The sequence below is a fragment of the Vitis vinifera genome, chromosome 17, assembly GCF_030704535.1.
Source record: "Vitis vinifera cultivar Pinot Noir 40024 chromosome 17, ASM3070453v1".
NCBI classification, from domain to species: domain Eukaryota; kingdom Viridiplantae; phylum Streptophyta; class Magnoliopsida; order Vitales; family Vitaceae; genus Vitis; species Vitis vinifera.
Genome location: NC_081821.1, coordinates 9,882,475 through 9,902,632, shown reverse-complemented (window position 1 = coordinate 9,902,632; position 20,158 = coordinate 9,882,475). Strand labels below are relative to the sequence as shown.

At 38.3% G+C, this 20,158-nt stretch overlaps 1 protein-coding gene across 8 annotated transcripts in view; it reads right to left on the bottom strand.

The window, feature by feature from the left end:
* LOC100250198 (serine/threonine-protein kinase ATM) overlaps positions 1 to 20,158 on the bottom strand; it is a 152,617-nt gene that overhangs the window by 55,644 nt on the left and 76,815 nt on the right. For 7 of the 8 annotated variants that reach the window (XR_788009.3, XR_788010.3, XM_010664879.3 and 4 more), the window contains 10 exons: positions 17,682 to 17,823; positions 17,447 to 17,587; positions 17,185 to 17,283; positions 17,041 to 17,087; positions 16,595 to 16,787; positions 16,206 to 16,427; positions 10,953 to 11,024; positions 3,428 to 3,503; positions 1,884 to 2,001; positions 1,634 to 1,757 (listed from right to left, as the gene is read on the bottom strand). Coding sequence is in view for 6 of the 8 variants with exons in the window: in XM_010664879.3 (XP_010663181.1) it covers positions 1,634 to 1,757; positions 1,884 to 2,001; positions 3,428 to 3,503; positions 10,953 to 11,024; positions 16,206 to 16,427; positions 16,595 to 16,787; positions 17,041 to 17,087; positions 17,185 to 17,283; positions 17,447 to 17,587; positions 17,682 to 17,823 (1,234 nt within the window). In the remaining 2 variants the exon portion in view is untranslated. The remainder of the gene's footprint in view (positions 1 to 1,633; positions 1,758 to 1,883; positions 2,002 to 3,427; positions 3,504 to 10,952; positions 11,025 to 16,205; positions 16,428 to 16,594; positions 16,788 to 17,040; positions 17,088 to 17,184; positions 17,284 to 17,446; positions 17,588 to 17,681; positions 17,824 to 20,158) is intronic. The other variant, XM_010664876.3, reaches the window with a different exon arrangement.

Sequence of the window (20,158 nt, the reverse complement as noted above, 5' to 3'; positions counted from 1 at the left end):
AGAGATATCAACGATCAGTGGGGAAGTTCATCTACTTATCGCATACTAAATCGAACATAGCTTATGCGGTGAGTGCGGTGAGTCAATTCATGCATGGGAGATGCATTTGGAAGCAATATTCAGAATTCTTCATTATTTAATATCAACACCAGGCAAAGGCATTCAATTTCAAAATGCAGAAGGAATTGATCTTGAAGCATACATAGATGTTGATTGAGTTTCTTTAGTTCCAAATCGAAGATAGTCTTCTGGTTATCGCACTTTCTTAGAAGATCACTTAGAGGAGTAAAAAGTAATTGGTGGTAGCAAGATCAGGTGCAAAGGGAATTCCAATCCATGGCACATGGAATATGGGAACTTCATTTTTTTTTTTTTTTTGATAAGTAAACACATATATTAACACAAGGCAAAAACGCCACATAGCATACAAGGAGTATACAAGGCGACGAAGGCCTCTCAACAAAAGACAAAAGAGACAAAAAACCCATCAGCCCTTAAATGGAGGCTAACCACTCCAAGAATCCTATAAGGGAACGTGGCTTCGCTTCACTATACAAGTTTGCCCAACCCCACACATTACAAGCAAAAGAATAAAAATCATACTCACTGACCATTTTATGAAGATTCATGGTGTGAGTTTGTAAGTAGCAAAAAGGACAGTTTACCATGGAGAGAGTAATACAAAAGGAGATTTCAAGTGAAACGTTTTATAACTCTTCATGTGCTGAGAATTTAGAACTATTTACAACCATTGAAATTTCAGTACATACCCCATTGAGAACATGCTTTTTGCTAAGGAAAGTGGTTTAGGGGAAGATCCTAGCCATAGGAGGAATGGTGGACAAGTGTAACTAGAGGAAATGTTTTTAGGGTATGTGAAAAATCAACAAATCACATCCTAATCTAATGTGATAGAACTAGAAAGATGTGGGACATGTTATTAGCAATTTTGGACTCAGTGAGTTCTTCCAAATATAGTGAAAGATCTCCAGAATAGTGAAACAGGACAGAAAATTTACTCGTATATTCTATAGGTTATTTTTTTAGGTTACATCCTAGCTGATATACATATATGTACAAGAGTCCTATATTAGGAAGTTAATTATACAAAGATAATTACTATAAATCAGCATACAAAGTAGGCACTAATACTGCAATCCTAACTTATCCTGATATAGAATTAGTTAAGCTCTAGAATACATTACTAACAGGATGAAAGCTTCTAAAAGAAGAGGCAAAGGAAGGTTTGGTGAAGGGTTTCCCTTCACTTGTTAATAATTGGTATTAGCTATGCTGTTTTTATCTAGGTGATACTAATTTCTTTCCTTTTTCTTTTAGTGCCTTCTGTAAAACCCCCTAGGTACATAAAATGTGCCCCCTTTTTGTGAAGCACTAATTAATATATCCCTTGTTTGCTTATCAAAAAATAAAAAATAAATATTATACTTCCTGAATTAAGACTCACACGCCCCTTTGTTGACTTCTCATAGCCCATTTGTGTGCTTCAAAATTTTTGTGTGAAGGGAAGAAAATTAAATATAATCAATTTTGCAATAGGACAGAGTAAGTAAATTAAGTAAAGGAAAAATCAGAATAAAATAAAAAAATTGGCCAAACTCCTCAACAATAGAACCTGTGAAGAGATTAATTTGCACAGATCAACAGCCAAATCTTTCCTTCCAGCCAGATTGACAATAACATTGGGCAGCAGGAGCTCTGCAACTTCAGCTTTGAGCAGCACAATATCTTGACATAATCTGAAAACAGCATATAAATCTACCAAATTAATTACATTAAATGAAACCTAACCAGAATAAAATGTCAATACATGTAGCCAAGTCTAAGACAGAGGAAAACAGCTGTCTGAGAGTAAAGTGGAACACCTTAGAATTGTATCGTTGCAAAAACCGATGAGAGAGTGAACAAGTGGACAAATCCACATCTCAAAAGTTTTTTCATGTGTCTTCCATATAGTAGACTTCTCCAACGGAATTGCTTCAGCTGATAGTCACATTAAATAAATGATTACATATTCAATCCACCAATCATATAATGTAAAGTCAAACAATTTTTTTTTTCCTTTTCTTTTTAGTGTATTAAAAAAATAAATAAAGAAGAAGAAGAAGAAAGTAAACAAAAGCAAGAGGGATGAAAAATCCTTAAAACAGAAAGAGAATGTACAGATCTGAACAAAAGAGTAAACCCATCAGGCCCAGGAGCCTTGTCCTTATCTAACTGAAAAATGGCCTTGAGAATCTCTTCTTCGGTAGAGGGATGTTCCAACCAGGTAGCACTCTCTGCTAAAATGGGTGCCCAGTCTAAAGCCTTCTAGCCTCCAAGACTCTCTAGGGGGATTCTTATATAGCTTTTCAAAAAAATGCAATGTCTCCTTTGAAATACTGTCAATGTTATCCAGAAGTGTTCCTTCTTTGTTTTCCAAAACCTCAATGTACTTCCTATTATGCCTACCATTCACCACCCTATGGAAAAACTCCGAATTACCATCCACTTCTTTTACCCACTTCATTCTTGCTTTAGAATTGCTTTTTTAACCACATTTGTCCATTAAAGTGTTAAAATACAAGCCTTCTCCTCACTACATATAGGATGCAAAGGAATGCCCCAGTTAAACCTTGCCCACCCCTCACAACACTTGGGGTACAGTATGAAATGCCACAACTTGTTGCCTTTCAAGACCATGTTCATAAGATATGAATACATGTTTTATGTTGCATGTTGATTTATCTAGGCTTCAGGCCTGCTAAGTTTTATGTTATCTATCAATCATCTACCTAATTTTGGCCCTTAAGGCTAGATTCATATGGCAAGGAGAAGGGATGCAGATAGGGAGGTTCCAAGAAAATAAAATTTAAAAAATCCACCTACCACAACTCTAATCCTTTATCTAACTTGAAGCCACCTATGTAAATATAAGATAACAAAACCCCCAACATCCCTCCCCACCCCAACGACACACAAAATATGCATACATGTGTAAACAAACACAAAAAATTTACTGACCGAAAGAAGTGTTCAGACAATTTATCAAAATTAGGAAAACATATCAACCATGAAGGAAGACAATACTTGTATCATCATATGTGTAAACAAGCAAACAAACAAAAGAAGACATTAATGGGAAGAAAGGTTTGGATAGTACAACAAAATTAGGAAAACATATGGAATATTGAGGAAGACAAGAGTCACAAGGAATTAGAAAAATAATTGATTGTGCAACCTCCATTGATGTAAAATGACAACAACAATATTGCTATATAATTCATGGCAGAGAACATGCAAACCTACACTCAAGATTGAAACCTGAGAATTTAATACCAGGAAACAAAGGCTCCATAAAGTTATTCTATTAACATGCAATACAAAATCATTAAATGAGAAGACAAATGAACTTTCAAAATTAGCATACGTCTACCATTAAACTTTTTCTCGAGATCCGATAGTAACTTCTCCACTAGTTCGACATTGACACCTTTGGAGTGAACCTACAACAAAGGGAAATAATGTCATATGAATTTATAAGACTCCAAATACTTGAATCACCAAAACAAACTGCATAATGCTCATAGATGTTTTCTAAGTATATTACTTATGGGAGCAGCCAGTTGGGGAAATATGTTTGAATTCCTACAGTGAAATGGCTGGAGACCATGACACACAATGAATAGATTTTTGCCATTTTCCCGAGCAACTCAATCCCTATGTAGTAAGTGTCATTCAATATGTGTATATCAGCCTCTAATTCACTCAAATCAATATCTTTAGGCCTTTCCCTTAAGATTTAAATAAGCATTCATTCGTAAGAAGAAGGAAGTCCATGTGTTTCTCCATATATAATTTTAATCTTTTCTATCATGTTTCAACTTTTGATGGACTAAAACCAGCTCCTGATACAAAATTTAAACCATTCCTATTATGTTTCTACTTTTGACAGACTAAAACCAACTCTCAGAACAAAACTTTCAATCAACTCTAATTCAACAATATTGATGTCAAAATATTTTTTTTTTTTTTATTGGAAACGACACAAATATATATTAATATAAAAAGGAAGTACAAGAAGAAGGATGAGAAATCCTCCAACCAAAGACAACTAAATTACAGGGAAATACACATAAAATAAACGAACACCCACTAAGGACCAATCCCTAAGGAGTGCACACCGCTATCCAATCCAGTTGAATCACATTAAGGGGGATCCCCTTAAATGCCTTGGAACAGAAAGCCCAAAGGGAAGCAAGGAAAACTATAGAGTCTCAAAGGACCTCTGAATTCCTTGCTTTATCCTCGAAAATCCTTGCGTTTCTTTCCCACCACACAACCCGAATTAGAGCTATGCTCGCAGCTTGCCACAAAACTATCCCTCTCTTAGAATTACCGAAGCCTTTAAATTTGATGGACTATATGCTCCTTGGGGAAACCCAATCCATCTTAGCTAACTGAAATAACCTGTGCCACAACCCAATCGTCAAGGAACAATGAAGAAATAGATGACCTGCTGATTCCCCGTGCTTCATGCACAGGATACAAGTATCAGGACTAAGGGCTTTATAGGGTCTTCTCACTTGTAACATATCATTAGTATTCACCTTCTTGTGTGCCACTAACCAGACAAAGGACTTCACTTTGAAAGGAACTCGAGAATTCCACACGAACTTTGAAGGAAAGTTCTGAGAAGATCCAGAAGATTGAGATAATGCTAGAAAAAATGATTTGACTGAAAAAAGCCCTGAAGAGGATAATGGCCATAATCTAGCATCTGGGACCGAAGGAGAGAGATACAAATCATCAAGAGACCGCATGAGGCCTTCTAAGTCCTCAATCTCAGAATCTGACAGGTTACGGCGGAAATTCAAATTCCACAAAAAAGGCCGAGATGGACCGAGAACTGAAGAAATAGAAATGTTTTTGTCCACGACTACTCTGAATAGTCTTGGATATTGGATTCCCAAAGGTTGGTCCCCCCGCCACAAGTCTTCCCAGAACCGAATTCTATCCCCGTTTCCTACCACATACCGAGTAATCAAAGAAAACTCCTGAAAGACTTGAGCAATAGCCTTCCAAGGACAGCGATGTGACCATCTGACTAAAGTGTTAGCATCCCAACCATTAGAGTGTGAACCATAAATGCTTAAAATGACCAGATGCCAAAGAGCTGAACCCTCTCTAGGATACCTCCATAACCATTTCCCTAGAAGAGCGAGATTTCTACAAGAAATGTTCCCCAAACCCAAACCCCCTATTGTCTTCGGTTTGCACACAATATCCCACCTCACTAAATGATCCCTTTTGCCTTCCCCAACCCTGACCATAAAAAATCCCTTTGCAACCTCTCTATTTTTGCAGCCACTGAAGCGGGCATTTTAAATAAGGACAGGAAGTAACTTGGCAAATGGGAAAGACAAGATTGGATAAGAGTTATCCTCCCCCCAAAGGATAAGTAGGCCTTTTGCCACCCATCTAATCTACTTGAGATTCTCTCAACCACTGGATCCCAAAATCCACACGCCTTAGGATTCCCGCCCAAAGGGAGACCCAGATATATAATAGGCCATCCAGACGCCTTACAATCAAGCATCTCAGCCAGTCTTGAAAGATGAGCCTGATCAAGATTGATGCCATAAATACTACTCTTGTTAAGATTGACCTTGAGCCCAGAGATGTGCCCAAACACTAACAAAAGACTCTTCAGAGTCTACAGCTCTTCCTCCCTTGAGTTAGAAAAGAATATGGTGTCATCAGCAAATTGCAAATGGGACACCCTAGTTCTATTTCTACCCACCCTAAAACCCTCCATCATATTTCTTTCCTCAGCTCTCATGAGCATCCTGCTCATTACATCTGCGACTAAAGTAAACAAAAAATGGGATAAAGGGTCGCCTTGTCTTAATCCCCTTGATGCCTTAACCCACCCTTTAGCACTACCATTCACCAAGATTGCATAAGATACTGAAGATAAACATCCACTCATCCATTTCCTCCATCTAGGACTGAACCCCTTCTTTTCTAACACATGATCCAAAAAATCCCACTTCACATGATCGTATGCCTTTTCAAAGTCTATTTTGAATACAACGCTTTCCTCCCCTGACCTTCTTCTCTCATCCACTATCTCATTCGCTATAAGAACCGCGTCCAATATTTGTCTCCCTTGAACAAAAGCGCCTTGAGTATAGTGGATGGTCTCATGTAGAACCCCTCTTAGACGCCCAGAGAGCACTTTGGCTATTATCTTGTAGAGACTGGTGATCAAACTAATGGGTCTAAAGTCTGATATTCTCTTTGATAAACTCTTTTTGGGTATTAGAACAATGAAAGAGGCATTAGTGCTTTGATTGATAATTCCGCTCCTATGAAATTCAGCGAACACTCTCACCAAATCCTCCTTAATCACATCCCAACACTCTTGGAATACGGCAATAGTAAAGCCATCTGGCCCCGGAGCCTTGTCCCTATCCAACTGAAAAATGGCCTTAGAAATCTCTTCTTCGGTGAAAGGGGATTCTAACCTTAATGCACTCTCTTTCGAAATAGGGGACCAATCTAATCCTTCAACACCCCAAGACTCTCCTGTAGGATTTGTGTAAAGCTTCTCAAAGTAATGTAAAATCTCCTCTGTGATACTCTCGGCATTCTTCAGCACTAAACCCCTCTCATTCTCCACCTCCTTGATATATTTCCTATTTCGCCTGCCATTAGCCACTTTATGATAAAACTTAGAGTTGCAATCCCCTTCCTTGACCCATTTCACTTTGGCTTTTTGTCTCCAATGTATTTCCTCCCTCAATATTAATACCTCTAGCTCCCCTTTTCTTGAGGCTCTTTGAATTATCAAATCAGGATTGAGACCCCCTTCCTGCTCAATGGCGTCAAAGTTAGCTAAATCATTGAGAATACTTTTTTTCTTTTCTTTAAGCTCTCCAAAAGAAAACTTATTCCACTCCTTCAGTTTAGCTTTAACATATTGAAGTCTCCTCATGAACTTATGACCTTCCCATCCGTTTCCTTGAAACCCACTCCACCAATCTCTGAAGTTCTCCTTGAAATTAGTGTGTTGTAACCACATATTCTCAAACCTAAAAGGTGTTGGCCCCCACATAAACGGGTTGGTATCCATAACAATTGGCCAGTGATCCGATGTCCTTCTGATTAAGGCTTCTTGAAGGCCTTGGGGAAAGAGCAGCCCCCACTCATTTGAGTAGAGAAAACGATCCAATCTCTTACACACGGGAGACTCTTGCATATTTGACCAAGTGAATGAAGCATTCCGAAGAGGTGGGTCAAGTAGTTCACATTCACTGATAAAACTATCAAATTCCCTCATGCTTGGAGTAAGGCTAGAACCCCCCATTTTTTCTGAGCTTCTCCTTATGACATTAAAATCACCTCCCACACACCATAGCGGGTAAGTTAAACCATAAATGTCGAAAAGTTCCACCCAAAAATCCTTCCTAAGTGAGGGACTGTTTGGACCATAAACAGCAGAAATCCAAAGGGGTCCACAACCGTCCAAAGAGAACTTGACTGAGACCGAGAAAGATCCTATTACCACCTCCTCTCTACTCAGAATTTTTGAATCCCAGATGATCAAAATCCCACCTGATGCCCCAGACGCCAACCCACTCCTTATTCCTGACCGTCCAGACACTACCCACAAACCTTCTATCACAAATCTCCTTTTTTGTTTCCTGAATCATCACAACATCCGGATTCTCTGACCTAAGAAAATCTTTAACCATCCTACGCTTATTCCTTGAACCCAAACCCCTAACGTTCCAACTGATAATTTTCATGGGAAAACACACATACCCTAGCCTTCCGAACCAACACCAACAAGTCTCAATGCCCTGTGGGGCCTCTGCACTTCCTCCTAAAATACACTTTAATGTCTAGAGAGCATAATACCTCTCTCACTTTGGCCATTTTCCCGGGGGACAGGCCATCAATAAGGAATTCACCCGAAACCTCCTTATGCGACCTGACAATAGAATCCTTAGGGGTACAGCTCTCTGACATCTGGTTAGATAAAGCACACTGGTTCACCTCCTCAACACGGTCAGGTATGTCACCATGATTTAAATAGTCAACACCACCTTTTTCATAAAAAATATTTGAGATGCCTTGGTTTTCCGTAGGAGACTGAGGAAGAGGGACTAAATTGGGAAGAATTGGACCAGAGGGATTCGTCAAAGGAGAATCCGGACTACAGGAAGGAAAAGAAAGTGACTCGGGTGGCTGAGAAGGAGAGAGCTGACATACCTCCAAGTTATTGGCTCCCGGAATTTCGCAAAACCCCTCAAAGATGAGTCCTTTACCTCTGATTATTGAATTAGAAGGTGAACCCATGACTGAATAGCCACGAGGATCAGACCCCACTCGACCCGTTAGCCCTCCTTTGACTTCAACGCGGCTCGCCGAGGTGTCCTCCTTCGAAAGCTTACCAGAAAGAGGACATCTGGAGAGAGGATTCGCTCTGATTCCTCGCTCCATCTGAAAGCCCATCCCAAACTCCTCTTCCATGTTGCGATCTTCACTCGACAACGACGAACCCCGTGTGAAAATAGGCTCACTGTAGCACCGATGTCCCTGTCGTCGATCGGCGCTTGGAGGGAAGAGGGTAGACCACGTCTTCTTTGAAATTGCCGTCTCTTCCTCCTGCGTAGCGTCTCTCATGTGAACCGCGGGGGCTTTCCCCTTCCTCGCTTCGATTACTTCCCTTCGCGACCAGTCTTCCATACCAGAGGGCTTCGTTCCTCCTAATTTTTGGCCCAACCCCGACGGCCTTTTAAACTTACAACCCACGATGTTGTCTGACAAAGGCCTAGAGTTGGGAAGGGACTGGGCCTTTAGCTCAACGGCCCGACCTTCTTCTCCGAAGAAAACCTCGGCGCCGACCCTTGCACCGTCTGGACAGAGCGTCGCGACCGCCTTTGTAGAAGAAGCAGCTCGCTGAGGAGAAAGGGGCGAAGCCGATGCAGACTGGTGGGCTTGAGGATCATCTGGGCCATCTTGAAGCCCACGATGCCTCATCCCACTTTGGGCCCTAACCTTTTGGGCTTTAAAAGAGGACTCATGCTCTGGCCCAATAAAAATTGCTTCAGCTTGGCCCGATCTGCTCTATCCCCCTCCTGTCTCCCCTTTGTCCTCCAAACACGTCCTTGACTGCCGATAACGTGCCCGGGGAAGACGCCTCTTTCTGTAGCACTCAAAGTCCCTAACGCTACCTTGTAGCCCTTCTGCAACTTTTGACCACTGAGAGACGCAACCTCCCACTCTCACCCACTCGTTCCTGCTACGGTTTACCTCAGACATGACAGCGTCGGCATCTTCATCTTCTCCGGTGACTGAAACTGCTACTGTATAGGACCATTCCCCATCTTCCACCTCAAGCAACGCTGGTAACACGATGTTTGGAAGCATCTCCACCCACAGCTTCGCCCTCGTCAGGTCCACCAGCTTCAAAGTTTCCTTTGCCACCTTCGTTACCCTCCCCCATTTCTTCAAAATGAAATTCAACTGAACTTCATCCCACAAATGGAAAGGGAGACCTCTCAATACTAGCCAACCCCTCCTGAACTTTCCTTGAACCACCATGTTTTCCTTGGGCGACCATTTCCTTAGCAAAATCGTCCTTCCTTTCACTGAAAGTCTTCCCTGATCATGAACACTTTCCGCTCTCCTTATTGTACTCACAAAGAAGCATCCTTTGAAAGCTGAAATGGGATTTATGGACACCATTCCTTTCATCCCCATCATCCTCGCAATGGCTCTTCCTTCGTGAGTCCAGTCTTGGACTTCTTCTTGGCTTTCACATATTACAGCTCTGGCCCATTTTCCAGCTAACAACGGTCCTCCAGTCCTCAAACCAGCCTCTGCCACCACTTCAGCATATGACCTTCCTCCTCTGAAAGTGTCCCTATTCATCCGGATATCACCATTCTTCTCCTTCGAAGCTCCTCCGTCTCGTTCATAATACTCTTGCACTGATAGGATCGCCTTCTTGAGATCTTCCCATCCTTTCCCTTTGACGCCCTCGGGGACGATAAGAACTAAAGGTTTCCTTTTTGTAACAAATTCTGTAATTTTCATGAACCTCCCTCTGTTATTGAAGCATATCTCCATCAAGAGGGTCTTAGTCTTGCCCCTGATCTTTCTTACAAAACCCCTAGAAGCCTCCACCTCCACAGCTTTCTTCAAATGCTCCATCAACCAATCCATCTCCTCCATGTCAAAACCTATTGAAACTACGAAACCTCGGCTCCTCTCTGTTACCGATACCCAAGTTCCACCATTCAATCCTTCAAACTCTACCTGAAAATACTTTTTCTCCACAATAATCCTTTCAACTTTGCACTTCATCTTTTTATGAGAGATTCCCCAACCCATTTTTTTTATGATGTCAGAATATGTGGTTGACTTTGCGGATCTGATTATATTTCTCCTTTATTTTTCTCTGATATGATTATATTTTGTACTTTAGGCAAGTCTTAGAATTTGGAGTAATTTTAGGAATTGAATATTTTCAGGATTTGAACTGATTTAGTTTCCTATTTTTATATTTTCTATACAGCTCGATTATATATTTACCAAGTAACCTGTCTGATTTAGAGAATACCAATTATTCAGAAACTTCACTATCATTTTCAATTCAATATAATGTGGAGTACTCCAAATACAAAATTTATGGCATTGCTATCATATTTCTACTTTTGACATGCTAAAACTAACTCCCAAACCATAATTTTCTATCACCTCTAATATGACAAGATTGACTATGGAGTACATCACTGAGGTATATGGAGGTGATACCCATTAACAGCAACCAGGATAGCAGGAAACCCTCCTATCAGTATAACTTGCAGGCTTGCTATCCAAAAACAAAAATTTAACAGGATAGTGTGATAGGCTTATTGCAATAGAAATTGAACATTTACCTCAATAAGAGACCTCTCATAAGAATCAAATGACAGTAATGCTTTTTGGCCCCGTTCAGTTGAAAGTATCCCCTGATTGAAGAAGAAGAAGAAAATGAATTTTCACAGAAGTTCCAGCTACACTAGTTTCTCTCAAGTAAATTTAACAGGAATAACTATCTTTGGTTTTAAAACTGAAAAGGTAAATAAATTTCTTTCAGAAAAAGATATAACTAACATTTTACTTCCTCAGGAACAGAAGTTGAAGGTTCAGGTTCTCAGCAAGGAAAGATATCCTACATCTAAAATCAGCTTTCATCTAGTTTATACAAGTTCAAACTAGAACAAATACAATAGCACCAACTACCACAAACTAGAACAAACCATATGCATCACACAGACGTTTAATGGTTGATTTTGTCTTTCTCATACACTCCCTTTGCCATATATAAACAAAGACATCTACAATTGCAACTACAAAATGTTTTCATGCTTCCTTTATTTGAGTGGACCAGTTCATCAATAGGAAATGGAAGACTATCCTTTATAACTTTTGTCGAAGTTTTAAGAAGTAGTTAGGATGTTTTATTTTTCTGTTAAATAAAATCTGAAGTTGGTAATTCAGATTGTAGTTAGGCGGTTTCCTATTTTTATGCAGTAGTTAGATTTCCCATTTTATAGTTGTATTGGTTACAGAGCTTGTGACTAGTTTCTGCTATATATCTATGTACTCGTACTTTATGAAATTCAAGAAGAATAATTACTTTTCTTCTCAAAAATTACATGATATCAGAGCCTCGTGCTCTTGATCCATTTTTTTTTTCTCTCATGACGAAAACAGCGATGACCAGCGCAACAACCTTACTGCTTCTGCAGATTCATCTGAGAGCATCCAATCTGCTGCATCCATGTCGAATGGTGACTCTTCTCCCAGAATTCCAACCTGCAACTCACAGTTCATAGGCTCAATGGGGAGAACTATCTCGAATGGGCACAATCTGTGAAATTGGTGATTGATGGAAGAGGGAAATTAGGGCATCTGACAGGCGACATGACACAACCTGCAGCAAATGATCCATCCCTGAAAAAATGGCAATCTGAAAATTCCCTTGTCATTGCATGGCTCATCAATTCTATGGAGCTGGCGATTGGGAAGCCTCATCTTTTTTACCAACAACCAAGGACATTTGGGAGGCTGTGCGAGACTGTTATTCTGATTTGGAGAATTCATCTCAAATATTTGATATGAAGACACAACTTTGGCAATCCAAATATGGAAAATGTGATGTTACCGCCTGTTACAACTAGATGGTGACTTTATGGCAAGAACTGGACCAGTTTTATGATGATGTTTGGGAAAATTCCAATGACTATGCCCGACATAAGAAGGGGGAAGAGAATGATTGGGTCTACATGTTCCTCGCTAGTCTTAATCGAAATATGGATGAAGTTAGAGGACGGATTCTGGGCCGGAAACCATTGCCCTCCATTCATGAAGTTTTCTCCGAAGTCAGCCATGAGGAGTCCCAGAGAAGAATTATGTCGCATAATCTAGAGCCTAGTCCGAGCCACGAACCTAAGGGCTTGGCCCATGTATCTAGAGGGTTTGACTCTGAGGGAGATAAGTAGAAGAAACCATGGTGTGAGCATTGTAAAAAACCATGGCATACAAAGGAGACTTGCTGAAAGCTTCACAGTAAACCACCAAACTGGAAGAGGAAATCTAGTGGAAATAGACATGCTTTTCAAGCCACAACCGAGGAGTCTCAGGAGCACCAAATCAATTCAGAAACAGTCTTGTTCACAAAGGAGCAATTAGAGCACTTATACGAACTTTTTCAGTCCCCAAAATTGTCTATAAACCCATCTTGTTCTTTGGCTCATAAACGTAATTATCTCACTACTGTCTTTTTCAGTTGCATCCTAAAATGAGTAAATGCTTGGATCATCGATTCTGGAGCAACTTATCACATGACAGTAGCTCGAGCATTACTTTTTACAACTACAGTTCCTAAATATCTTTGGGGCAATGTCATCCATATTGCAACATACCTTATAAATTGGATGCTTAGCAAGGTTTTAAACTTTGAAACTCCTTTAGATATTTTTCGTAAGTTTTATCTTAGGAATAGGCTTTCATCAACTTTGCCTCTAAAAATATTTGGGTGTACCACTTTTGTTCACATTCATGATCACAACCGAGGAAAACTTAAAGCTTGAGCTAGAAAATGTGTGTTTGTTGGTTATGCTTCCAGTCAGAAAGGATACAAATGTTTTAACCCAGTTTCTTAGAAAAATGGTTGTCACCGTGGATGCAACATTTAGCAAATTAACACCGATTTTCATTACTGATCTGTGGGGGGGGAGGAAAAATGAAGATTCGGTTTAATTAGAATATTTTCAACTTGAGGAATCACCAGTTGTTTATTCTCTCACACCCTTGGTTCAATTTGAGAGTCTTAAACCTTATTGTACCATATTTGAGCGAATTGAGTTATTTAAATCATGAAAATGTAGGTCCATTCTTAGTGTTGTCTCATAAAGATCACGACTCCAACATGATGAATGGAAAAGAAACAGGTACCAAGAACATAGGGTTAATACCCTTTGGCATTGTCTACTCACGAAAGAATACAACTCAAAGGAAAGAGTCGACTAATCTCTTGCACTGTCATGAGTCCACTGATCCTCCAAGTAACACATTCCCTGAGCTTGCACAACCGGTTCAATCTACTTCAAGTCTTAGTCCCAAACACCCATTGTGCAACCACATGTCATACAAAAATCTCTCACCCAATTTTTGTGTTTTTACCTCACAAGTGTCTTGTATGGAGATTCCAAAAAGTGTGCAGGATGCTCTAAAGATTCCAGAGTGGAAGGAGGTTGCTTTTTAAGAGATGAAGGCTCTAGAGAAAAACGAGACATGGGAGATGGTGGATTTGCCTAAGGGGAAGACAACTGTGGGGTGCAAATGGGTGTTTACAATTAAATACAAGTTGGATGGATTGCTTAAAAGGTATAAAGCTAGTTTGGTCACCAAAGGATTCACTCAGACCTATGGCATTGACTACCTAGAGACCTTTGCACCAATGGCATAACTAAATACTACGAGAGTTCTCTTGTTCCTTGCAGCAAATCTCGACTGGCCTCTACAACTATTGGCTATGAAATATGTTTTTCTTAATGGAGACTTGGAGGAAGAGGTATATATGGATGCACCCCCGAGCTTTGATGGAAGGTTTGGTTCGAAGGTGTGTAAATTGAAGAAATCTTTATATGAGCTAAAACAGTCACCAAGGGCCTGGTTTGAGAAGTTCACTCAGTTTGTTTAAAGTCAAGGGAACACACAGGGATAAATTGATCATACTATGTTTGTAAAACACTCATAGGATGGGAAGATAGTTGTGCTAATTGTATATTTAGATGACATAATTCTCACCAGGGATGACTTGCCTGAGATGAACTGGTTGAAGAAATCTCTCTCATCAAAGTTCGAGATCAAGGATTAAGATACTTTCTCGAAATGGAGGTTGCTCGATCAAAAACAGGAATAGTTGTCTCACAATGAAAGTATGTTATTGATCTCTTTAAAGAAATTGGAATGAGTGGTTGCAAGCCAGCAAGCATCCCAATCGACCCCGACCAAAAACTTGAAGATGACAAAGAAGGTGATCTAGTGGATACATCTCAATATCAAAGGTTGGTAGGGAGGTTGATTTACTTATCACATACCCAACTAGATATTGCATTGGTCATGAGCATAGTAAGTCAATTCATGCACTTGCCATATGAAAAACACCTTAAAGCAATATATCGAATCCTGAGGTATTTAAAAAGTACACTGGGCAAAGGTCTACACTTCCAGAAGACTACACAACAAAACATTAAGGCTTACACTAATGTAGATTGGGCAAGTTCGATTACTAATAGATCTACATCAGGGTATTGCACATATGTTTGGGGTAACTTAGTCACACAACAAAGTAAGAAGTAGAACATGGTTGCAAGAAGCAGTGCTGAAGCAGAATATCGAGCTATGGCTCATGGAGTCTGTGAGATGTTATGGCTGAAGAGGTACTAGAAGAGTTGAAGATGTCGGTAAACATGCTAATGAAGTTGGACTGCAACAATAAAAACGCCATCAGCATCGCACAGAACCCAATGCAACATGATTGAACAAAGCATGTTGAGATTGATAGACACTTCATAAAAGAGAAGGTCAACAATGGGACTATTTGTATGCCATTTGTTCCAATGCAACAAATAGTTGATATCCTCACCTAAGAATTGTTCAACCCTAACTTCGAACTTCTTGTCAGCAAGTTGGGCATGATTAATATATATACACCAACTTGAGAGGGGGGGGGGGGGGGGGGGGGGGGGGGGGGAGGAGTCAAAGTTTTAGGAAGTAGTTAGGATGTTTTATTTTTCTGTTAAATAAAATCTGAAATTAGTAATTCAGATTGTAGTTAGGCAGTTTCCTATTTTTATGCAGTAGTTAGATTTCTTATTTTATAGCTGAATTGGTTACAGAGCTTGTGACTAGTATTTGCTATATATTTATGTACTCGTACTTTATGAAATTCAAGAAGAACAATTACTTTTCATCTCAAAAAATTACAACTTTTATAAATGTCTTAGCAGTCCTTAAGATGTAAGGAGTCCTTTTTCTTTTCTTGAAGTGATCTTTGTATATATCCCATGCACATGGCTTGTGCCCCCCTTTCTCCTCCTCAAATCTGTATAGCCATTTAAGCCAGCAATATACCATTAATATCCAGCAGATTTAGAATCCCCTAGCCCAAAGTCCCCTGGGAGAACCATAAAAGAATACTTAACCAGATGGAAATTCTTTCCCTCCTCACTATATGCTCAGATGAAATCACTCAGGAGTTTTTCTAGTCTGTTACAGACCGAAATAGGAACAATGAAGGATAGCATGTGGACAACAAGCAAGCTTAAATGTGTAATCAAATGAAGAGAAATTTTAACTTTAAAAGGAACAGTAAATACATATCTGTGGCCCCATCAAATTGATTGGATTTTTTTAAACAGGCAATGGATTGTTGTATTAATAAAGCACCTACAGAAAAAAGGGACGCAAACCATGTACACAAAAAAATATAAGAAAGCACCTAGTTGAGAAGAAAGGGACAGAAAAAGCAACAAATCAGAATTAGCTGAAAATAAACACAATCTCAAAATCCAGCTCAATGCAGTTTGAACAACATCACAAGAAGAATTGGGCAAAGTAAAATACAATTTCATACTAACCCAAAGAGTCTGAGATGTCAAATCAATTATCTTAACTGAATCATCCATTAGATACTTCTTCAAAAGTCTCATAAGGGCAAGCAGAAGTTCTTCAGATATGCTAGTGTCCAGAGGAAAACTGATTTCTGCACCACTGTCATGATGAATTGGTCGACAAACATGTATTTGACTATAGTCTCCAGGCAGATGGAAAACAACACAATGTGGATCTCCAATACCAACCTGGAATCATGATTAAGAGAAGAAAAGTGTCACTTTGAACAGGTGAAGCATTGTCGTCGTCATCATCATCATCATTATTATTATTATATTATTATATTATTACTATTTGATAGCCATTTTATGACAAGCAGTATCAATAAAGAGCCCAAAACAAAGCATAATTATACCCTAGAAATAAAATCAGACACCAATGCTCTAACACTATTTGCATCATCTGAACCACACATGTGGACTAGGTTCCAGACTGCATGTACAATATCCTGGTCAGCCCGCCAACACGTATCTCCAATAACATCTTTCACGTTCTTCTCTCCCCGACAAATTTCTCCCACAAGTAATTTCTTGTGAAGTGCTTGAAGACTGCAAGAACAGATCAAAGTCTCAGCAGCTACATATAAGCTACTTCATATCTCAAATCTAAATCAAGAAATTTTGTAAAAACTATTATTTTTGAGCTAGTTTGAAGTTTCAATAGTTTTTAAACTCAGTTCTGCAACTTTTCTAGGATTTCGATAAAATTTTAAGTTTTGTAATTCAACTCTAATTTTGACCAAGATCTTGATTACATGGATGAAACAATAAACTGAAATAACAAGAAAGCAAAGGGAAGTACCTCCACAAAAGTAATCTTGGTGGAAGGTAGGAAGATCTCTTCACAAACTGAAAGTGAACACTCCATAAAGAAAAGAAATTGGTTAGGTGAAAAGGCCATATTCTGACAGTGATGTAAATTATTCAAATGTTGAAGGCAGTCAACCTTTAAAAAGTGGTCTTTTGGAGAGTAGGCTCGGCATAATTCCTGATGGAATTCTCTTATCTCATCAAAGATATCTATTTCAGGAAATGGTTCCAATTCCTGAAAAACAGAAAAATTGCATCAATCAAAGGGCATTAGTCCAAGAACCACAAGAAACCAAACAAAGAAAAGCAAACAAATAAAATTATAACATTTAAGTATTCAAAGCATCCAAATAACTCTAAAGTCTAAACTGTAATTATAAGAAACTTGAGAAACATACTCTGATGTAGTCATAAAGAGACGGATCAGCACCAATAGTTAGTTGGTGGAGCAAAGATAAAACTTGAGATGATCGAGTTCCAGAAAGCTCTGCATTTGTTTCAGAGGGAATGCAACAGGCAACCAACTTTGATACTAAAAACTGCACCACATCACTAGGAACAGATTGTTAGAGGATCTTCAAACATTTAATTTCAAATACTAAAAGATATTACAATGTAATAAAAGTTATAAACCTGAAGTTGTTCCCCAGGCACACCAATAATTTCTTTGGATGGGTTACTTTTAAAACTTTCAAGCAACATAGAAATGATGCGACTGCATTGGTCTTGCAAAGCATTAAAACCAAAGAATTGTCCAACCAAGTTGAAAAGATAACTGCAACAACACAAAACATTGAATTTCTTATCATATAACTATAGCTGGGAAATGTTTCATACCATATATCAAGTAAAGCGCAATAAAAAAATAATTGTCCAATGAACAAGGATGAAAATATCGGTTTTTACGGATATATTAGTTGAATTTTACGGATATATTGGGATACATCAAGAAATATCAACGAAAACTTTGACAAAAAATATCAATGAATGAAAATTGATCAAACTCATAAAAACATTGAGGAAAATTGTAAGAAATGATAAAAAAATAATAATAATATACATATTCAAATTGTTTTTTTTTAAATAATATATCTATAATATTTTTTGTGACATCTGCGATAATATATAGGATTTAAAAACACATTAGTATTAAATATTATAATATGATTAGTTTGAATATGTTGAAGGATATAAAAGATATGATGATATATGTATGAGCATTTTTAAATTTTAAAATATTGATAATTTTAGTATAAATTTATATTTATCTTGTATTTAATTATTATACAAAAGATATATTAAGATAATGAAAATTTAATTATTTGCAATAATTTTATTTTAATTAATTTATAATATACACATAAAAGATATATACTAATATATATACTATTACATGTGTATTTATTAACGTGTAGCTAATGTACTTATCAACAAAAAACAAAAAAACGTGTAGCAAATGTTGTCCAATGGTTAAAAGGTTCACATCTCACACCAGAGGACAAGGTTTTGATCCCTTCGTATGTTGGGTTGTGCTCTATTGATGCTTTTTCTTCTCTTTACCAAACAATCCCACATTGAATATTTAAATAAAGCAAAAGGTGCATTTAATAAACAACACATCAAGCCATTAACAGGTTTAATCACAGTTGCATTGTGCTGGCTTGAGTTGTCCTGACTTGGCCCAACTAGCAAAAATTTTAAAGGAAAACCGAGACACAAAACTAGTGTGGAGTTGAGAAAATCGGCAATTTCGGCAAAAAGTGGTGAAATATCATAAAATCGCCAATAAATCAATGAAAATCGAAGAAAAATGCTAAAACATTCCGAAATCTTGAGAAATTGAAATATCCCCACCAGTTATCATGTCGACACCCTTCAACACATGAATTTAGGTGAAACATTACCGATATTTTCTGACATATCAAACCTTTAATGTGATAAGTCAGGTCATGCAGAACCCAAAGCATGTTTATTTTCAAGCAGCCTATGGAGTTCCATGATATCTCAAAAGTACCCTAGGGAAAGGAATTTTTTTTTTTAAGAAAGGTGTAGAGCTAAGCCTTCAAGCATAAGGATGCTAACTGGACTAGGTCAGTTGTCGATAGAAGGTCAACCACAAGGTACTACACATTACATGGAAGAAATTTAGTAACTTGGAGAAGTAAAAAACAACTCATGGTATCCATAAACTTTTGTGGTTAAAAAACATTCTTAATGATTTTAAAATTAAGTGGCAAAAACCAACGAAGTTCAACTAGGACAACAAGTCCACCATCATCATTGCCAATAATGTAATTCAACATGACCGAAATAAACATGTTAAAGTAGATAGGCACTTCATCTAAGAGAAGCTTGAGAGCAGGTCGATATGCACACTATATGTCCTAACATGGACAGTTGGTTGATATTTAATCAAGGGATCGGCCCAGCTTTTCATTCCAAAAGATCACAAGCAAGTTGAGAATGGATAATATATTCAACGGCTTGAGAGGGAGTGTTGGAGAATTCACGTGATTCTCTTACTTTCAAGAATCAATGTACAGATATAGAGATTTTGGAAAAATTAGAGTAGTTTCCTAATTGCAACCATTCAATACACACACACACACACACACATTGAAAAACAGTGTTGTTTTTTTAAAGGTGTGATTTGACCTAAAAATCGCACAACACACAAACACGCACGCACGCGCACACACACACACACACACACATTGAAAAACTATGTTGTTTTTTTAAAGGTGTGATTTAATCTTAAAAATCGCACACGCACATGCACACACATTGAAAAACTGTGTTGTTTTTTTAAAGGTGTGATTTGATGTTAAAAATCGCACGCACACACACACACATCCACCCGAAGGGAGAGTCTACTATTGTAACATCTTAGGTGCCTGATAAAGTTTGACTATTAGATAAGCAAAATCATAGATGTTGCTAGTGATGTGGGATGCTTCTTCTCTTGGGTTCCTCATTCAACTAATCAAGTTCCAAACCAATTAAACAAGCAAAGAACAAAACACCTTTTTGGAGATTTTCTTCCCCCTTGAGTGCATAAACTTTTTCTAATATGTGTACATTGCTTCTTTTTTTCTTTGTTCAGACGCTCT